The following is an 18,864-nucleotide window of genomic DNA, read 5'->3' on the forward strand; positions in this document are numbered from 1 at the left end:
CCTGCCCCGGAGGTTAAAAACCACGGGGCCAAATTTCCTCGCGCCTGACCAGAGTTACCACTAATGTGAGACTGAGTTCAGAACTGAGTTGACCGGAAGACAGACAGGGGTAAGCTCCCCTCCTTTTCTGGGAGGATCAAAGCAAAGACACAGGGACCTATAGCCACCGGATTCCTGCCTCCCCGGGCTTCCCAAGCGAAGCAAGTAAAGTAGTTTGCAGTCCCCGGGGGAGGAGGAAACTCTAGGGCCTGGAAGTCTTTCTTGGTCACTCTTCCCACAGTTGGTCCCTTCAGTCCTTCCGATAATTTTTAAGTCGCTCAATATCTTTCTCTCTGTTTAAACTAGCTTAGATTGGTTCCTGTCACCTATAACCAAACCTTGACAGAAGTATTTATCAGGAAAAATTCACTCTCAAAGTTACAAATTATTACCTATCTCATTATGAAGTCAACAAATGAGAAGAAGCTGTGTGGATGAACATAAAAGTTTGAAACACACATTATGGAAGACACCTGCAGTCTTACATCAGGCTCAGAATTACATTCATTTCTGGATTTTTTTTTTTCTTCAGGGACCCATAATGGTTCACACAGATAACAAGATACGAGAGAGAAAACACTGTTTTGGAAAGTGTGTGGTTGTCTCATAGACTTCCTTACAAATTCAAAGTCTCTTGATTGAAATGACTCAGAGAGGGAGAGGGAAGATGGCGGCGTAGGAGGACGCTGGGCTCACCGTGCGTCCTGCTGATCACTTAGATTCCACCTACACCTGCCTAAATAACCCAGAACCGCCAGAGGATTAGCAGAACCGAGTCTCCGGAGCCAAGCGCAGACGAGAGGCCCACCCACGGAAGAGGGTAGGAAGGACTGCGAGGCGGTGCGCGCTCCACGGACTGGCGGGAGGGAGCCGGGGCGGAGGGGCGGAGGGGCGGCTCCCTGGCCAAGCAGAGCTCCCGAGTGTGGCTGGCAAAAGCGGAGGGGCCTGACGGACTGTGTTCCCACAGCAAGCGCGACTTAGCGTCTGGGAGGTCATAAGTTAACAGCTCTGCTCGGAAAGCAGGAAGGCTGGAGGACAAAGGGAGGGAGAGCTGCTGAGCCCCCAGACGACAGAGCTGAGTTTGGTGGGGAACAAAGGCGCTCGCCAGCGCCATCTCCCCCGCCCATCCCCCAGCCAAAATCCCAAAGGGAACCAGTACCTGCCAGGGAACTTGCTCGCTGCGCACAAACACCCAACTCTGTGCTTCTGCGGAGCCAAACCTCCGGCACACGCAGCCCATCAGCGAATCCTGCTGGCACATCCAGAACCCTCTGCTTCTCACCACCTCGACCGCTACCACTCGGGCTCCGACGGCTTTCACCCCTGGCCTGGCTTGTGGCGAGAGCCTCCTGACTGGTCTCTCTCCCCTGAGGTCCTTCAACATACGAGCCAGGATGACTCCCCATTTAAAGGAAGTCAGATCACGTCCCTTTGCCCCAAACCCTGCAATGACTGCCATCTCCCTCGGAGGGAAAGCTAACGTCCCTTCTGTGGCCCGCGAGGCCCTCCGTCACTCCGCCCTCATCTCTAACCACCCCCTTCCCATCTCCTTGGTTTCCTGGGCACGTGCCCATGGCAGGATCTTTGCATCTGTTCCCCTGCTGGAGCCACACAGGTCGGCCCGTGCCTTCCTGCCTCTCTCCCTGCACATCTCCTCAAATGTCACCTTATCTTGTGAGGGCTTCCTTGGCCACCCATATGAAATAGTATGCTCCCCTGCCGTGGCACTCCCCAAGTTCTCCATAGCAATTATTATCACCAGTCCATACTATACATTTACTTGTTAATTCTCTTCTTCCCTGCCTCTTGCACTAGGATATAGGAAGTCTGTGAAGACAGGGACGTTGCTTTGCTTCCTGCTGTGTCCCCAGCACCCAGAACAGCCTGGCACAGCACAGATACTTAATAAATACCCGCTGAATGACCGTGTGCCTGGACACCACACACCCCTCTATGCTCCCTGGTTCCTAGGGCTCTGCCAGCAACTGGGGGGTCCAAAGGACGCACAGTTCTCTCTTCCGCAGCCTGAACTAGCCTTGGAGATTTCAGATAATTGTATAGGGTCTTCCTACCCTTCAGGGAACCTGACGGCCTAGGCATGAGGCACACTTTCTCTGGCATGGTTACACGGACTACAAGAAAAACCTAAAAGAAGCCAGTGTGGAGACCAGGGCTCTCCTGAGCTAGGAACCTGGCCGGAATCGTCTGCTGGGTCACGGCAAACAGAAAATGAAGTGAGAAAGAGACCGGCTCCAGGGCAGACTTTTCTGTTTGTGGGGGTTGTGGAGAAATTCGCTTATGGTTACTGAACGCTTTTTAGAATTGCACAGGGTGCGGAACTCGAGCTGGCCTCATTGTAAACAGCGCACAGAGGACGGCTAACAGATGGCAGAGCTGATACAACCCCACCAGAGCTGTTAAACAAACCATCGAAGACAGAGGTCTCGGGAAGGGGCACTGAAACGCCTTCCGGAGGCAGGGTTTGCTCTGAGCTACAGGCAGAACCCAGAGTCGTGCATAGTCACACGACCTCGGGGGGGAAGTTTCAGTATTTCAATATATGAAACAGGTTTGGGGGCATGATACTGTGGAGCTCTCATGAGAAAATATAGCACTTTTCCTGAAATGCTTCCCTGAATTACTCAGCAAGGGTGTTCCTGATTACATTTTGGGAAGAGGCTTTGCTCGTGAGAATACACTACCCAACCGGTAATGGAAAAGAGGGCTCTGGCACTGCTCTCCGAAAGGCACTGTCCCCGCGGCAAGGTCACTGGAACCCTGCGGTCACCTACCCATCTGCCTGCGGTGCACCACCCTGAAGTTCTGGTGCTCCTGGGCCGCCGCTGCCCTGCTTGGCCGGCCTCCTGGGGAAGGCACGCAGGCTTGGTCTAAGGCCCCCGTGGAGTGGCTTTTCCTTGGCCCTTGAGAAAAATGCTGGAGGAGCCCAGGCCTGGACTCCGGAGTCCCTCCGGAAGAAGCCACGGAGTGTTCTGAAGGGCTCTCTGCGGGCGGCTCCTGGGGAGGCCGGTAGAAGTCATCCTCTGAAATCCAGCTCCTGCTCTTCTAGTGGGAAGGGAGGGAAGACATAGGTGGTGGTTGAAGGTTTTTGTGTGTTTGTTTTGTTTTACAGACATCTTGATGGAGACACAATTCACCGATCATCAAAGGAACCATTTAGAGTGCACGACTGAATACTTTCAGTGTATTCACGGAGTTGTGCAACCAGCACCACGAAGTTCAGAACATTTTCATTCCTCCAGAAAGAAACCCCGTGCTCGGGAGCGGTCAGTTCCCATTTCCCCTCAACCGCTCCAGTTCTAGGCCACCACTAATCTACTTTCTGTTTCTAGAGATCTGTCCATTCTGTTTACATAAACAGAATCTTCATTTATGGTTTGTCTTTTTATTCATTTGTATGTATATTTATTTTGGGGTGTATGGGGGGGAGACAGCATGAGCAGGGGAGGGGGACAGACAGGCAGAGAAAGAGAGAGACAGAATCCTAAGCAGGCTCTACACTCAGTGTGGAGCCTGACGTGGGGCTCAGTCTCACGAACCTGGGATCACGACCGGAGCCAAAATCAAGAGTTGAACGCTCAACTGAGCCACCAAGGTGCCCCAATATAAAAGGAATCTTATAAATGTGGTCTTTGTGTCTGCCTTCTCTCTGAACATCAGGTTTTCTAGGTCCATCCATGTTGTGGCAGGCATCGGTATTTCTTTATTACTAACTAGTATTCCAAGGTATGGATGTAGCACATTTGGTCTGTCCGTTCATCAGCTGATGGGCATCTGGGTTGTCTCTGCTTTGGGGCAATTATGAATAATGCTGCCACGAACATTCACGTAACCATTTCTTTTTTTTTCTTTTTTTTTGTTGGGCAGACTGGAGGGCCTTTTATTCGCGAGGATCGGGGGTGGGGTCCCAGGTGTGGAGAGACAATAAATACTGAGGAATGTCGGGGTCTCAGTGCATCCAAAACGTGGATTAAGGTGCTGGGGTCCTGAAACTTGGCGGGTCGGAGGACAGGTCAATAAATACCCAAACTGCCGAGGCGGGCGGAGCCTGCTGTGGCCCCCAGAGCTACATACGTGAGGAGGGCGCGCGAGTCCCCGAAAAAGCGGGGCTGGCGAAAGCAAAAGGTTCTCGAGAAGGCGGGCGGGGCTCGCACTAGAGTTCGCCGCGGGAAGAGAACATTCCCGGGATAGTAGGGCCTCATGCACAGGGATTTGTGGTCTGCGAGCCGATAGGCGGGGGGCGTGTGGAGGGTGAAAAACTGATGGCGGAGCCCTGGCCCTGCTGTCTCCTCTAGATCGCAGTTTGCCCATCCACGGCGGGGCCTCAGCCAGGCCGGAGTTAGTAGGTGGTTGGTCTGCCATTCTCCCCAGCAGCAACTGCAGCATTCCTGGTTGCAAGCCTCCCTGGAGCCCCCTGCTCCTCCCTCCCCGGCCGCCAGGGGGCGGGCCCGGATCGCAGGGCTGGAGCTCGGGCGGAGACCCACGCTGGGAGGCGGTGTGAACGGGGAGGCGGTAGGAATGGCTTCTGCGCCGTGCCCAGGTCACCCAACCCTCCAGCTTGGGGTCCTAGGGTTCAGGGGGCGAAGGCGGCTCCCGGGTGGCGCCAGACCGGGGCGAGATGGTGGGCGCAGGCCACCAACCCTGTGCAGCCCAAGGCGGCGGCAGCAGCCAGAGCAACGGCGAACAGGAGCAGGGAACGCGCCTCCGATAGGTCAGGCTGGCAGGGAGCAGCAGGTGGCGGCGGTGCATGGGGCCTGGCCCCACCAGCGGGCCTTGGCCCAGAGCCACGGCCGGGGGGCCATATGGGAAGGTGCATCCGTGGCCCGGGGACTGGGGACCCCCGTGACAGCTGCGTCTCCCCCGGCCTGCAGCAGCTCCATCCGCTCCTGCAGCTGCCGGACGCGCGCCTCCACGTCTCGGTTCCGGGCCTCGGCCTCACCGAGCTGACCAACTTGACCATGGCCCTCCCCTCTTCTCCAGTCCCTGGGCGTCCTCAGGAGAAGGCCTGCCTCACCAAAAGGCCCTGTTTGGTTTGTCTCTGTCTCCACGTAACCATTTCTGTGTGGACCTATGTTTTCCGTTCCGTTGGGTACATGTCTATGAGTGCAACTGATGGGCCATTCGGTAACTATGTCTAACTTTCTGAGGAATTTCCAAACTCTTTCCCTAAGTGACTACACCATTTTACATTCCCACCACATATGGGGATTCCAATTTCTCCACATCCTTTCCAACGTTTTTATTATCTGTTTGATTATAGCCATCCTCACATGTGTGAAGTACCGTCTTGTGGTTTGGGTTTGCAATTTCCCCAGTGTCTAAGGACAATGACACCGAGCATCTTTTCACGTGCTCAGTGGACACCAGTAGATCTTCTTTGGAGAAATGTCTATTCGAATTCTTTGCCTATTAAAAAAAATTTTTTAATGTTTATTTATTTTTGAGAGAGACAGCGGGGGGGGGGGGGGCAGAGAGAGAGAGGGAGACACAGAATCGGAAGCAGGCTCCGGGCTCTAAGCCGTCAGCACAGAGCCCGACGTGGGGCTCGAATTCACGAACCATGATCTGAACCGAAGTCGGAGGCTTCACCGACTGAGCCACCCCACCCAGGCTCCCCTAAGTCTCCAACTGATTTTGAGTTAATTCTTGTGTATGGTGTGAGGAAGGGGTCTACCTTTATTTTGTCGCAGGTGGACATCCCATCATCCCAGCACAGTTTGTCAGCCCTGCTTATAGGGTTTGAGATGAGGGAGGCATGGGTGAGCAGGACCCAGGACCCCTTCTGTTGCTGAGACTGAAGCTGCTCACCAGTGGGAGAAGTGGGGTGGGTCTGGGGTCACAGAATTGTGGGAAGGGATTTTAGCTTCCCCCTCCCCCATTTCAAGCACTCCCTGCCTTTCTGTGCCTAAGCATGGATGAGCAGAGTCAAGAAGAAAGCTGGCTGGACTGCCCTAAGTGGCTGTCTACACAGAGGAAGTGACTCACACGAGAGGTGGGTCCAGCCCAGCTATTTTGTTAAGTGTCACCAGCCTCACCCTGAAGTTGCTATTTCCACCCCCTAAATGAGACTGCCCTCTCTGCTCCCGTAGACGCGGAAGGGGAGTAAGGCTTGGGCTGCCCTAGAGGGATTGGTTTGCACAGTTTAATCCATTCAGATGCTTTCTGGCACCTTAAGCCAAGAGTGGAGAACTCTGAGTCGGGAGTATCGGGGCCTCAGGGCTGGGCTCCAGGGCTCCCTCTGAAAACCCTCGGAATTAGCAGGTGCTTCCTTCAGTCAGTGACAGGACAATGTGTCAATCAGGGTGGCTACTTGGGAAGCATTTGCAACACAAGATTCTGAACAAAGCCTGCCTGGGCCATAGAGACCCAGGGGAGCTCCCCGAGGAAAATGGGCAGGAGCCCCACAGAGCCTGGCACACACACCTGGGAAGTCCTGCGGCCTCCCAGCTCACTATTCCTTAAGACTCAGCTCAGGGGCCGTCCATCACCTCCTCTGGGAAGCTTTCCTGACTATTTCCCAGCCTACACTCCTCCCGCTGCCTAGCTGGGTCAGGGACTCCTCGGGGCTCCCACGGCATTCTTTGCCCACCCCACCCAGCACCTACCAAGCTGTATGCAATGGCCACTCTTCTTTCTGCCTGGCACAGAGTTATCACAGGTGAGGGAATAATTCTTGAGTATCAAACGTCTTTGGCATAAAATAACAAGGCTGGGGCAAGGGGACTGGAAGGAAGGAGACAAATGTGAATTGTGAGGTGATAGAAGTTCACTGGTGAGGGCTCCTCTCTCCAAGGAGGTGAGGGAGACGATCGGGAAGTGTTCAGACTCGGTCCAGCGGCCACAGGTCAGCCCCCAGGAAATGATACTCCAGGAAACATCTTTTGTTCTCTTAGACAACAGACAAAACCAGTGGGAACACTGGGTCCTTGGAGCTACTGCACACAGGCCTGGACGGAGCTCTGTAGCTGTGCCCCAGCCAGGGCCCCCGGTCACCAAGCGGAGTGTGGGGGGAGCACCCCACTGTTCCCCCTCCCCCTTCCTACCACCTACCTTCCTACCTTCTGCTCATTCAAGCCCCCACATCTGGCCAGTTCCCTGCCGCTCTAACGGTGGAGGAAACCGCCACAGACCACGGGTCAAAGCCATGGCAGCACCTGCCACGAGGGGCCCGAGACAGAGGAATGCCACTTTCACTGGGTGAAGTCTTAGAATCCAGACTGTCCTCTGGAGTGCAACTGAGAAATCCGTTCACAGCCCCCCGGAGTCCACAAATAGAAGTCCCCTTAGCTCCCCCACTCCCGGCCCCTTTCCTTCCTGGCACTTGTCACCAGTGTAATTATGATGTGGGTAATGACTTGCCTGATCCAGTGTCTGTCCCCAAGGAGCAGGGCCCTTGTCCGTCCTGTTCCATCACCGTACCAAGTATGGTGCTTGGCCCAGAGCAGGGCCTCTGTGGTGAATGAATTTAAAATAATGGTTTTTGTTTCTTTTTTAAAGAAAGACTGAATGGCTCTCATGGTTATACGACTTGACAGTCAGAACCCTCTACTCACCCCCCCACCCCCACCCCACGCCACCAAAGTGTCAAATAAATGGCAGTGACTAAGTGACAGAAGCACAGGAAAATGAGACTCACAGGGGTGACACGCGGGGTGGAGCCGGGGGTCCACCAGGTGGGCTGCACGGGAGTGCCCAGCGACTATCTACTTAGGGGAGGGATGAGTGGGTCCTGTGGGCTCTCAGCCACCTGAGTCCCCTGAGGCCTGCGGGGAGGCGGAGCCCGCCCTGGTCAGACCCACCAGCCCAGCCCATGCACTTGGCGGCCTACTTCTCAGCGTAAACTCCCAAGCTGGCATCTCGAGAGTCTCTGAGAGTTCGAGAGCCGTTAATTACGCCTGCACTCACCCAGGTACGGTGTGCAGAGCTGACCTTACAGAAGGGAACAGACATGCTCTTCCGTATCACGGAGCCGATATTCGAGTCCAGAGGCAGGAAATCAAGTGAAGCAGGCAAATGGGAAAGGGAGTCACTGGGGACGGTGCTTTTGGGACAGGGTGCTGGGGGAAGGCGGAGACAAGGGTGAGGAAAAGGGGCGAGCTGGGAAAGGGTCCGGGCAGATGGAATGGCAAATGGAAACGCCTGGGGCTGAAAGGAGCCTGCGGTGGCAGAAGCTGCCGGAGGCCAGAGGAGCAACGCCCGGTGAGCCGAGGAGCTTGGGTGACAAGTTAAGCTGCCCTGTCCCATCAGCTCTGGGACCCTGGCAAGACAGGATGTCGGAGCTGAGACACAACACGAGTCAGGTCTTGGACGGGAGTGAACTCAGCTTGGTCAACGCCACTCTGTGGCATCCTGCTAGGGCGCGCAGCCCCAGACCCTAGGGGTAGCCCCCTGCTTCCAGCTCAAGCCGGGGGCTGTGGAGTCGTTCTTCTTTACCCTTCAGGGTGTTGACAGTTGTCGGCTCAAAACCTTCAGAGTCCTCTGACATTCTGGGCCCTGAAGACTCTTCAGGATAGTAAAAAATGGAGACTGTGACCTCACTTATACAGCTACATGGCTTATACAGTCACATTCAGTCAGTGGTGCTAGTCGGTCCGATATCTGTATGGACAAAACGTGACTTTTGACTCTTACCTCACACCATACACAAAACTCAGTCCCAAGTGGATCATAAATCTAATTGCAAAAGGTAAAACAACAAAGCTTCTAGATGAAAATACAGGGGTCTTCACAGCTTTGGGTAGAGATCTTAAAACTAGACACAAAATACGTAAACCACAAACAGAGAGGCCAATAAATTGAAGAGCATTAAAACCAAGAATTTCTGCTCCACGAAAAATACCATTAAGAGATTTAAAACACAAGCCATAGGGGCACCTGGGTGGCTCAATCAGTTAAGCATCCAACTCTTGATTTCGGCTCAGGTCATGATCTCACAGTTTGTGAGTTCAAGCCCCAAGTCAGGCTTTGCACTGACAGTGTGGAGACTGCTTGGGATTCTCTCTCTTTCCCTCTCTTTTTCTTTTGTTTTTTAATGTTTATTTATTTTTGAGAGAGAGACAGAGACAGAGTGCAAGTGGGCAAGGGGCAGAGAGAGAGAGATGGAGACACAGAATCCAAAGCAGGCTCCAGGCTCCAAGCTGTCAGCACAGAGCCCGGCGCACGGCTTGAACTTGTGAACCGCGAGATCATGACCTGAGCTTACCCGACTGAGCCACCCAGGCATTCCTCTCTCCCTCTTTTTCTGCACGCGCATGAGCGTACACACTCTCTCTCAAAATAAATAAATAAACGTTAAAAAAACAGGCAAGCCATAGACTTGAAGAAACGTTTGCTATATGTATATGCGACATATTTTTTTCTCTAATAAAAGACATATCCATAATATGTAAAGAGCCTCTACCAATGAATCAGGAAATACACACAACTCAATTTAAGAATGAAGCAATGACTTAGAGACTTCCAACAGCCAATAAGCCAACGAAAAGGTATCAAGATCGTTAGTCATCAGGGAAATGCAAATTAAAACCACAGTGAGGTCCCACTGCACACCTATTAGAGTGGCCGAAATGAAAAAGACTGATGACCCACTGGCTAGGATAAAGAGCAATGAAAATGCTCACATATTGCCAATGTGAGTACAAGTCAATGCAAGCACTGTTAGAAAACTGCTTGGCAGTATGCACTAAAGGTAAACATATGCCTTCCCAATGACTGGGCGATTCCGCTCCTAGATATATACCCCCAGAAAAGAGTGCAGAGGGGTTCACAGAAATACAAATGTAAGAACGTTCACATCAGCTTTCATCATAATAGCCCAAACCTGGAAACAACCCAAATGTCTGTTAGCAGGAGAATGGATAGATGCACTGTGATATACTCTTACAATGGAATGCTACAGAACAATGGAAAAGAACAAACTATAGCCTCATGCTATATGCACAGGTGAACCACACAGACATAATGCTCAGTGAAAGAAGCAAAAGAGTATGCATTGTACAGTTCCTTCCATACGAATGAAGTCGAACAATAGGAGAAATTAATCTACGGTGCTAGAAGTCAGAATAGAGGCTTCCTTTAGAGGGGAACAATGGGACAAGGCATGAGAGAGCCTTCTGGTGGGCTGGAAGTGTTCTATGTTTCCATCTGGAGGGTGGCCATAGAGGGTACATCGTATATAAGTACTCACTGAGATGTGTACTAAAGATCACTTTACAGCATTCCTCGAAAACGTTCTAAAGGGGGAAATAATAGTCTTTTTTTCTGGTAAATTTTTAAAAATCTTTATTTTTGAGAGAGAGAGAGAGAGCGCGCGCAGGGGAGGGGCAGACAGAAAGGGAGACACAAGAATCGGAAGCAGGCTCCAGGCTCTGAGCCGTCAGCACAGAGCCCGACGCGGGGCTCGAACTCACGAACCACAGATCACGACCTGAGCTGAAGTCGGACGCTTAACCGACTGAGCCACCCAGGCGCCCGGAAATAATAGTCTTTTGAACAAATGGTGCTGGTACCACTGTACATCAATATGCAAAAGAATCGAGCTGGGCCTCGTCCTTATACCATATACAAAAGTCAACTCAAAATGGATCATAGATCTCAATGTAAGAGCTAAAACTATAAAATTTTTAGAAGAACGCATCAATCTTTGTGACCTTGGGCTAGGAAACGGGTATACACGGGACACCAAAAGCACAAATGGCGAAAGAAAAAAATAGGTAGACTGGACTCTATCAACATTGAAAACGTTTATGCTGTAAATGTTACCACCAAGAAAGTGAAACGACAACTCACAGGATGGGAGGAAACAGTTGCTAATTATGTATTTAATAAGGGTATACAACCCAGAATATATAAAGAACTATTATAATTCAATAATAAAAAGACAAATAATCCCATTTTAAAATGGGCCAAGGGGTACCTGGGTAGCTCAGTGGGTTCAGCATCTGACTCTTGGTTTTGGCTCAGGTTGTGACCTCACGTTTCGTGAGTTCAAGCCCTGCATCGGGCTCTGTGCTAGCGGCAAGGAGCCTGCTTGGGACTCTCTCTCCTTCTCTCTCTGCCCCTCCCCTACTCATGCCCGCACTCCCACAAAATAAATAAGTGAAAAATAAACAAAATAAAATAAAAATGGGCCAAGGTTCTGAATAGACATTCCTCCAACGTAGATCTACAAATGGCCAAAAGTCACACAAACAAGATGATGCTTGACATCATTAGTCATTAAAGAAACGCAAATCAAAACCGTAAGTAGATACTGCTCCTGCCGCCTGCTAGCTATAATGACAATTTTTAAAAAGACAGTAAGAACTGTTGGTGAGGATGGAATACATTGCTGGTGGGAATATAAAATGGGGCCGCTGCTTAGGAAAACAGTTTGGTAGTTCCTCAGAAGGTTAAATATAGAGTTACCATGTGACCCAGAGATTTTGCTGCTGGGTATACATCCAAGACAATCAAAAATATACCCACACAAAAACTTGTACATGAATGTTCATGGCTGTGTTATTTATATTAGCCAAAAAAATGGGGGGAAAAAAACAAAAGTCTATCCACTGATGAAGGACAAAATAAAATGTGACGGGTTCATACAAAGGAATCTACAATGAATTATTACTCCCTGAAGCACAGATCAGGCTCCAACAACGATGAATCCTGAAAACAGTATGTTAATTGGAAGAAGCCAGTCACCAAAGGCTGCATATTACAGGATTCCATTTCTGTGAAATGTCCAGAATAGCAAATCTATAGACAAAGGAAATAAGTAGTTGCCAGGGGATGAGGGGAGTGAGGCGGGAGGAGGAGGATGGGACGTCACTGCTAATGGTAAGGGATTTCTTTTCTTTTCTTTCTAAATGTTTTTGTTTATTTTTTGAGAGAGAGATAGAGACAGAGCATCAGCAGGGGAGGAGCAGAGAGAGAGGGAGTCTGAAGCATGCTCCAGGCTCTGAGCTGTCAGCACAGAGCCCGACATGGGGCTCGAACTTGTGAACCACAGATCATGACCTGAGCTGAAGTCAGACCCTCAAACGACTGAGCCACCCAGGCATCCCAAGGGATTTCTTTTATGGGGGATGAAAATATTTTCAAATTCGATTGTAGTGATGGCTGCACAACCTTGTGAATATACGAAAAAAAATGGAATTATACACTTTAATTAGGTGAATTGTATGGTATATGAGTTATATCTCAATAAAGCTATTTAAAAGTGTGTGTGTGTGTGTGTGTGTGCGCGCGCGCGCGCGCGCGCGAGCGCGTGTCCTAATCTATTTCACGGCCTTGGCCCCATCCTGAGTTACAGGATCTGGAAGCTACCGGATGAGAGATATGCACGGATGGAGCTGAAAAAGCAAGACTATATCCTAACGTGACCCCAGACAGCAGCTGGGATAAACCGGGGGTTCTGTATGTCCGCGTGCACACGTGCATACAACTTCCTACCCTGGCTATTCATCCTCAAGGACAAATGTGAAATGGCAAAGAGCTCAGGTCCACAGCTTTGACACCGCTTCACTGGGCCGATGGTTCTCAAGCCTCTGACCCATGGCTCTGTGCAGGAGATTCCCAGGGCTGGCTTCCCTCGGGGTTATCAACAAAGGAGACCGGCCCATTCTAGAGCTGCACTGCCCAACAGAAATAGAATTCCAGCCACATGTATCATTTTAAATGTTCTACTAGCCACGTTTTTAAAATGTAAAAAGAAACACGTGTAAGTAACTTTTATATTTAACCCAACATCAAACATATTTTCATTGTAACACATAATCGATAAATGATTGAGTATTTCACCTTCTTTTTTTTTCAGACGAAGCCTTCAAGATCCAGTGTTTATTTCACATAGCTTATCTCAGTTTGGACTAACCACATTTTACACGCTCATTCAACAGCCACGTGTGGCTAGTGGTTACCATAGGGGATGGTGCAGTTCTAACCTGGCTCATATTGCAAGATGAGTATTCTCAAAGTCTGGTATTTTAGCAAATCTGAATTTAATAATAACAAGAGCTGAGGAGGAAACCAAGGCTCAGTGAGGCAAAGGGCCTTGCCCGAGGCCTTGAGCTGATAAGTGGCAGTGGTTATGCGCAGGGTCTATGATCAGATGAGAATTATCTTCTCTACGGGGTCAATGTGAGAGGACAAGAGAGACCCATGGGAAGGGACTGGCACCGTGCCTGGCTCACGTCCGCCGTGACAGATATGAGGGGCTAATGGAGACAAGGCAGAGACCACTCGGGGTGGCTAGCTGGGGAGACCCTGCACCAGCTCTGAGACATTTCCCCAAGACCTCTCCCCGAAAAGCTTGTATCACTCACCGGGCTGGTGGGTGAGGACACCCCAAGGCTCCGTGCAGCTCCGTCATCCTCCACAGACTTCTGCTGGCCGCTCCCCGGGCTGACTGCTCTGGCCGCCGCCTCTCCCACGGGACTGGAAGGCCTCTGGTCTAAAATGCTCACCGAGGGGACAGCTTTGGCAGTGCCCAACTGCAGCAAGCCCAGGGTGCCAGGTGCCTGGGGAGGCGGCTCCTGCTTGCGGTCCCCATCTTGAGTCCCAGAGGATGCTTGGGGCGGGAGGGGCTCTGCGGGCACATCAAAAGGGATGCTGGCCTCCAGGCCGGGGAGGGGGAGTGAGGCCCGCCCCGTGGGAATCTCCATTTCTCCACTCAGTCCGCTCAGTCCATTGGTTGGCACAGAGTTTACCTGGGCTTTGCTGAATTCCGACAATACCCTGGAAGTTTTTAAACAGAGAAACCTGTGTGACAAGCTGTCAGCTAGAATGCCCAAGGCTATTGGGACGGCGGTAAGAAGGCAGAACTGCTGTCTGGGGATTTCAAAAACAAAACATCCTCGTCATCCACCCACCGTGCTCCTCTGCTTACACACAAGCCTTCCTCTGACACGCCTCACAAAGTTTCTCCCCAGCTGGGACTGAGGTAGAGTGGGCGGCCAAGGGAACTGCGGGGCCCGGGATCTCCGGTGCAAGCGCTGGTCCACCAGAGCTGGGCCGTATGTGGGGTCCCAGATGCCTCCTGTTCCCAGGACCTGCTGCCGGAGATCAGTGTACACGGGGTGCAGGAGTGTGCACGCAAGTATACATGGGGTGTGCACCTGCTCACTCTTCCAATGGTACTGCCTCTTCCTGCCCTTCAGTGGTGCTTCAGGGACTACAGGGAGCCAGTGTTACTGTCTTTACATACACACACACACACACGCACGCACATGGAAACTACTCTGGGCCTTCTAAAATGTGCACTGGCTAGTGGCTGCTCCCCTTCTCCTGAGGCTTCTGAGAATCCACATTCTGTTTCTGAACTAGAACTATTTGCTGTCTCCTCCTTTGTTTATGAACCAATAGAGTATGTCACGGGCGAATACAGATTCCTACAACAACAAAGCTACCCGGGGCCCAAGAGATTGCCCATATCTGCCCTAATGGTTTACACTGGGTCAGAAGACGTGCCAAACTCCCCTTAATGTGGGCTCATTTCCATAAGGATTTTAGAACTCAAGTTTCTACCTTAATGTCTTCTGGCTGAGCTGTGTGCTCTTATCTACATCATAACCCCAAACAACATTTCAAGACATGCTAGTCAAACATTGGTGAACAACCCATACATTTATGGGCAACTGATCTGCAGCCCAAGACATTTCAGTGGGGAAAGAATAGTCTTTTCAACAAATGGTGCTGGGATAAGCGAACAGTCCCATGCAAAAGAAGAAAGTTGGACCCCTACCTCATACCATATAAAAAATGAACTCAAAATGGATCAAAGACCTAAAAGTAAGAGCTAAAACTATAAAACTCTTAGAAGGAAACAGGTATAAATCTTTGGATCAGGCAATGGTTTCTTATATGACAGCCAACAAATAAGTAAACAATAAAAAATAGGTACGCTGGACTTTATCAACACTAAAAGCTTTTGGGCTTCAAAAGGATACTATCAAGAAAGTAAAAAGATAACCCATAGAACAGGAAAAAAATCTGCATATCTTATATCCAAGGATTATCACATATCTGATAAGGGTCTAGTATCCAGAATATAGAGAGCTCTTACAATTCAATAATATTAGAACAAATAATCTGACTGAAAAATGGGCAAAGGTTTACAGAGACACTTCTCTAAAGGTATACAAATGGAAAGTACATGAAAAGATGCTCGATATCATTAGACGGGAGTGAAATACAAATCAAAACCGTAATAAGATACTACTTTATGCCTACCAAGATGCCTATAATAAAAAAGAGAGAGGGGCACCTGGGTGGTTCAATCAGTTAAGCATCCGACTTCGGCTCAGGTCATGATCTCACGGTTCGTGGGTTCGAGCCCTGTGTCGGGCTCTGTGCCGACAGCTTGGAGCCTGGAGACTGCTTCAGATTCTGTGTCTCCCTCTCTTTCTGCCTCTCCCCAACTCATGCTCTGTCTCTCTCTCTCTCTGTCTCTCTCTAAAATAAGAAACATTAAAAATTTTTTAAAAATTAAAAAGACAGAGAATAACAAGTGTTGGCAAAGGTGTAGAGAAAATGGAACTCCTACACGCTGCTGGCGGAAATGTGAAGTGGTGCAGCCTCTGTGGAGAACAGTTTGGTAGTTCCTTAAAAGTTAAACATAGAGTTACCATATGAGTCAGCAATTCAACTCATGGGTATATACCCAAGAGAATGAAAAGACAATGTCTGCACAAAAACCTGTACACGAGTGTTCACAGCAATATTATTCACAGTAGCCAAAAAGTAGGAATAGAACAAATGTCCACTAACTGAAAAGATAAAACAAATTGTGGTGTATTCACACAATGGAATATGATTCAGCCATGACCCATGCTACAACACGGATGAACCTTGAAAACCTACTAAGTGAAGGAAGGAGGTCACAAAAAGCCACATAGTGTATGATTCCATTGGTATTAAATGTCCAGAATATGGGGCGCCTGGGTGGCGCAGTCGGTTAAGCGTCCGACTTCAGCCAGGTCACGATCTCGCGGTCCGGGAGTTCGAGCCCCGCGTCAGGCTCTGGGCTGATGGCTCAGAGCCTGGAGCCTGTTTCCGATTCTGTGTCTCCCTCTGTCTCTGCCCCTCCCCCGTTCATGCTCTGTCTCTCTCTGTCCCAAAAATAAATAAAGGTTGAAAAAAAAATTAAAAAAAAAAAATAAATGTCCAGAATAGGTAAATCCATAGCTAGTGGGTAAGGGGTTTCCTTAAAGGGTGATGTTGGTTGGCTTTGGTTGGCACACTGCTGTGGCCCCACAATAGGTTCCTAAAGTTCACGGACTTCATTCCTTTACCCGTAAAACCGGCACGGTAACAGCACCCACCTATGACTGTGTTCAAGGCTGAATGAGATCATATAGGTAAAATGCTTATAGAGTGTCTGGCACAAAGTAAGTACTCAATAAACATTAACCTCAATTTGTCATTGGTTGTTCTTATCGCCACTGGCAAGACTGCTTAGCCTCTACACACATGGCTATAAAAATGTAAGGAAAGAGAATTACGGAAATATTCACCAGCATTACCGAAATGGTTATCAATTATAAATGACCCCTCGTCTGTAGGACACATTTTAATGATGGAGTGGACTGGGTGTGGGAATAAAGAAACACCACCCGACAGCAAGAAGCTTGTGTGATAAATTAGAGTTTCCACCAAATCAACACCGCGGTCAGGATGAAATCAAGTTCACAGGAGTCTCACCAGGATCAGAGCTGGTCGGCAGGACCCAGAGAGAATAAGAGACATGCACATCAAGTGGGAAAAAGTGCTAGAGATGAGGTTTTGAAGGAAAAGTGAAAGAAAGAGAATTTTCAAAACTTTTGAAGAAAATGCAACATAGGGCTGAAACGCTCCAGTCCTTCCACTTCTGTCCAGCTCAGGGCAGCGTTTTTCAAAAACTGCCTGTTGAAAAATTCTAGAAGTTTGTGCTTTCATTTAGAAGACAGTCTGGAAACATATACGTATTATACACATACGTATATTGCGCGTACACAGAGGCGTAGGTGTGGAATAAAAGCATGGGCTGGAGAATCGGCATGACCACCCCATAAAGTGCCCCCGCCAAGCGATTCTGAGCCTGCGCTTTTCCTGAGCGCGTGGACTAGCGCGTTGGGGTCCACGGCACCACCTGGCGGTCAGGGGTGCTCATGAAAGTACAGGAGGGGGCCGCATGTGCGAAGAATCATTTCCCCCAAGAGAAGGCCTCATGATAACGACCTCTGACAAATATCACCAAGCACAGATCTGCAGCCGTGTATACACAGACAAGTAGCGCGAGAACTGACATCACGGGGACCCCCAGTAGTAAAATGATGATGACACCGCCTATGGAGCACTCACCCTGTGATTGGCACTGCTCTAAGCGCTTTGCATACCTTAACTCACTTCCTAGCATTCTTATCCCCGTCTTGCAGATGAGGACATCAAGGTCAGAAAGGTTGAGTATCTTGCCCGGGGTCGCAAAGCTGGTTAATGGAAGACTCCAGCAGTCTGGCTCCTGAGTCCACACTCCTAACCACCGGCCCCTAGCTGTGCTTCTCAGCGATCACTGTAATTCAGACCCAACCAACACAAAAGAAGCTATTCAGGCCATCAATCCTCTATTCACAAAGCAAACTGCAGTTTGGTTTCCAGAAAACATTAAGTTAATACATTTCCTTGGAATGTTACATCTTTTGTACTTTATGTTTAACTTGTAGATGATTTTAAAAAACTTTTTTTAACATTTATTTTGATAGAACGCCTGTTCTCTCTCTCTCTCAAAATAAATCAACTTTAAAAAATCCACGTAAACAAATATTTAAGTAATATGACAAAAATAAGCGAACTCTTAACTGCTGATGTGACTCTTCACCCTCAGACACACCCTCTAAGAGCTGGTGTGTGTGGACGTGCGAAGATAACTTCAAGCCCAGCACTCAGAGTGACGGTGCTGGATGTGTGTTTGTGCACCTGTGTGCTCTGTGTTTGCTGGTTCCGCACGCCACTGCCCCGCGCTGGTCTGTACATCCTGACCCTCTTCCCTTGACTTCTCCCACAATGCCCAGGATGACGCTTCCCACACAGGGTGGACGGTCACTGATTCAACGGCCTTAAGCTGGAATTTTCCAATCACAAGACTCACGAAAGATAAAAGCAGGGCACATGACAGACAGAGGGCCGGCGGGCTGGCCTGTGGGAGGAGGAGACACAAGGAAGGGTTCAGACAGGTGAGTGAACTTAAGTCACGCCATGGGCCCAGCCGATAGAGCGGGGATTGCTCCCTTCCAGGATGTTCTACCTAAATTCTTGTTTGATGTTTGAAAGTTCTAGCTAATGTGCTCTGTTGCTCAGAAGCTGCTTCAGCCGTAATTCGCCCCCAGGCATCTGATCTGATTCTCAGCCAGAGAATCCCTATGAGGGAGCCTCCACTTTACAGATGAAGAAACAACCTCACAGAGCCAACGCTTGGCCTGCCGTTACTGGACTTGTGACTGGTAGAACAGGGCTTGAGGCCGGATCCTGCTACAAGCCAGTCCGTACCGGCACCCAATCTGGTGTTCTTCCCACAGCAGCTGGGAAACCTGTAAAGACTTGAATGAACCAAGAAGGTAGGGGCACACAGGAGTAGAAAAGAAGATCCTAGACACTGGCTGAGGGAACATGGGTCTGGCTGAAGGAAGCGCTTAATAAAAGTTTACCATTTTCGGGGCGCCTGGGTGGCTCAGTCAGTTAAGCGTCCGACTCTTGATTTTGGCTCGGGTCATGATCTCACAGTTCCTGGGATCAAGCTCTGCATCACGCTCTGCACTGACAGCAAGGGGCCTGCTTGGGATTCTCTCTCTC

At 49.9% G+C, this 18,864-nt stretch overlaps 1 protein-coding gene across 29 annotated transcripts in view; it reads right to left on the reverse strand.

Moving 5' to 3' along the window:
• LOC147571557 (pleckstrin homology domain-containing family M member 1-like) overlaps positions 1 to 18,864 on the reverse strand; it is a 198,821-nt gene that overhangs the window by 166,557 nt on the left and 13,400 nt on the right. For 13 of the 29 annotated variants that reach the window (XM_086696234.1, XM_086696236.1, XM_086696235.1 and 10 more), the window contains 2 exons: positions 13,365 to 13,776; positions 2,832 to 3,102 (listed from right to left, as the gene is read on the reverse strand). In XM_086696234.1, coding sequence (XP_086552360.1) covers positions 2,832 to 3,102; positions 13,365 to 13,776 — 683 coding nt within the window. Of the gene's footprint in view, positions 1 to 2,831; positions 3,103 to 5,226; positions 5,464 to 5,955; positions 6,781 to 7,378; positions 7,508 to 13,364; positions 13,777 to 18,864 lie in introns of those variants that run through there. The other 16 variants (XM_086696256.1, XM_086696249.1, XM_086696250.1 and 13 more) reach the window with 6 other exon arrangements.

The sequence above is a fragment of the Puma concolor genome, unplaced genomic scaffold (genome assembly GCF_028749965.1).
Source record: "Puma concolor isolate L17-30 unplaced genomic scaffold, mPumCon1.1.hap2 unalloc_scaffold_22, whole genome shotgun sequence".
Classification (NCBI taxonomy): domain Eukaryota; kingdom Metazoa; phylum Chordata; class Mammalia; order Carnivora; family Felidae; genus Puma; species Puma concolor.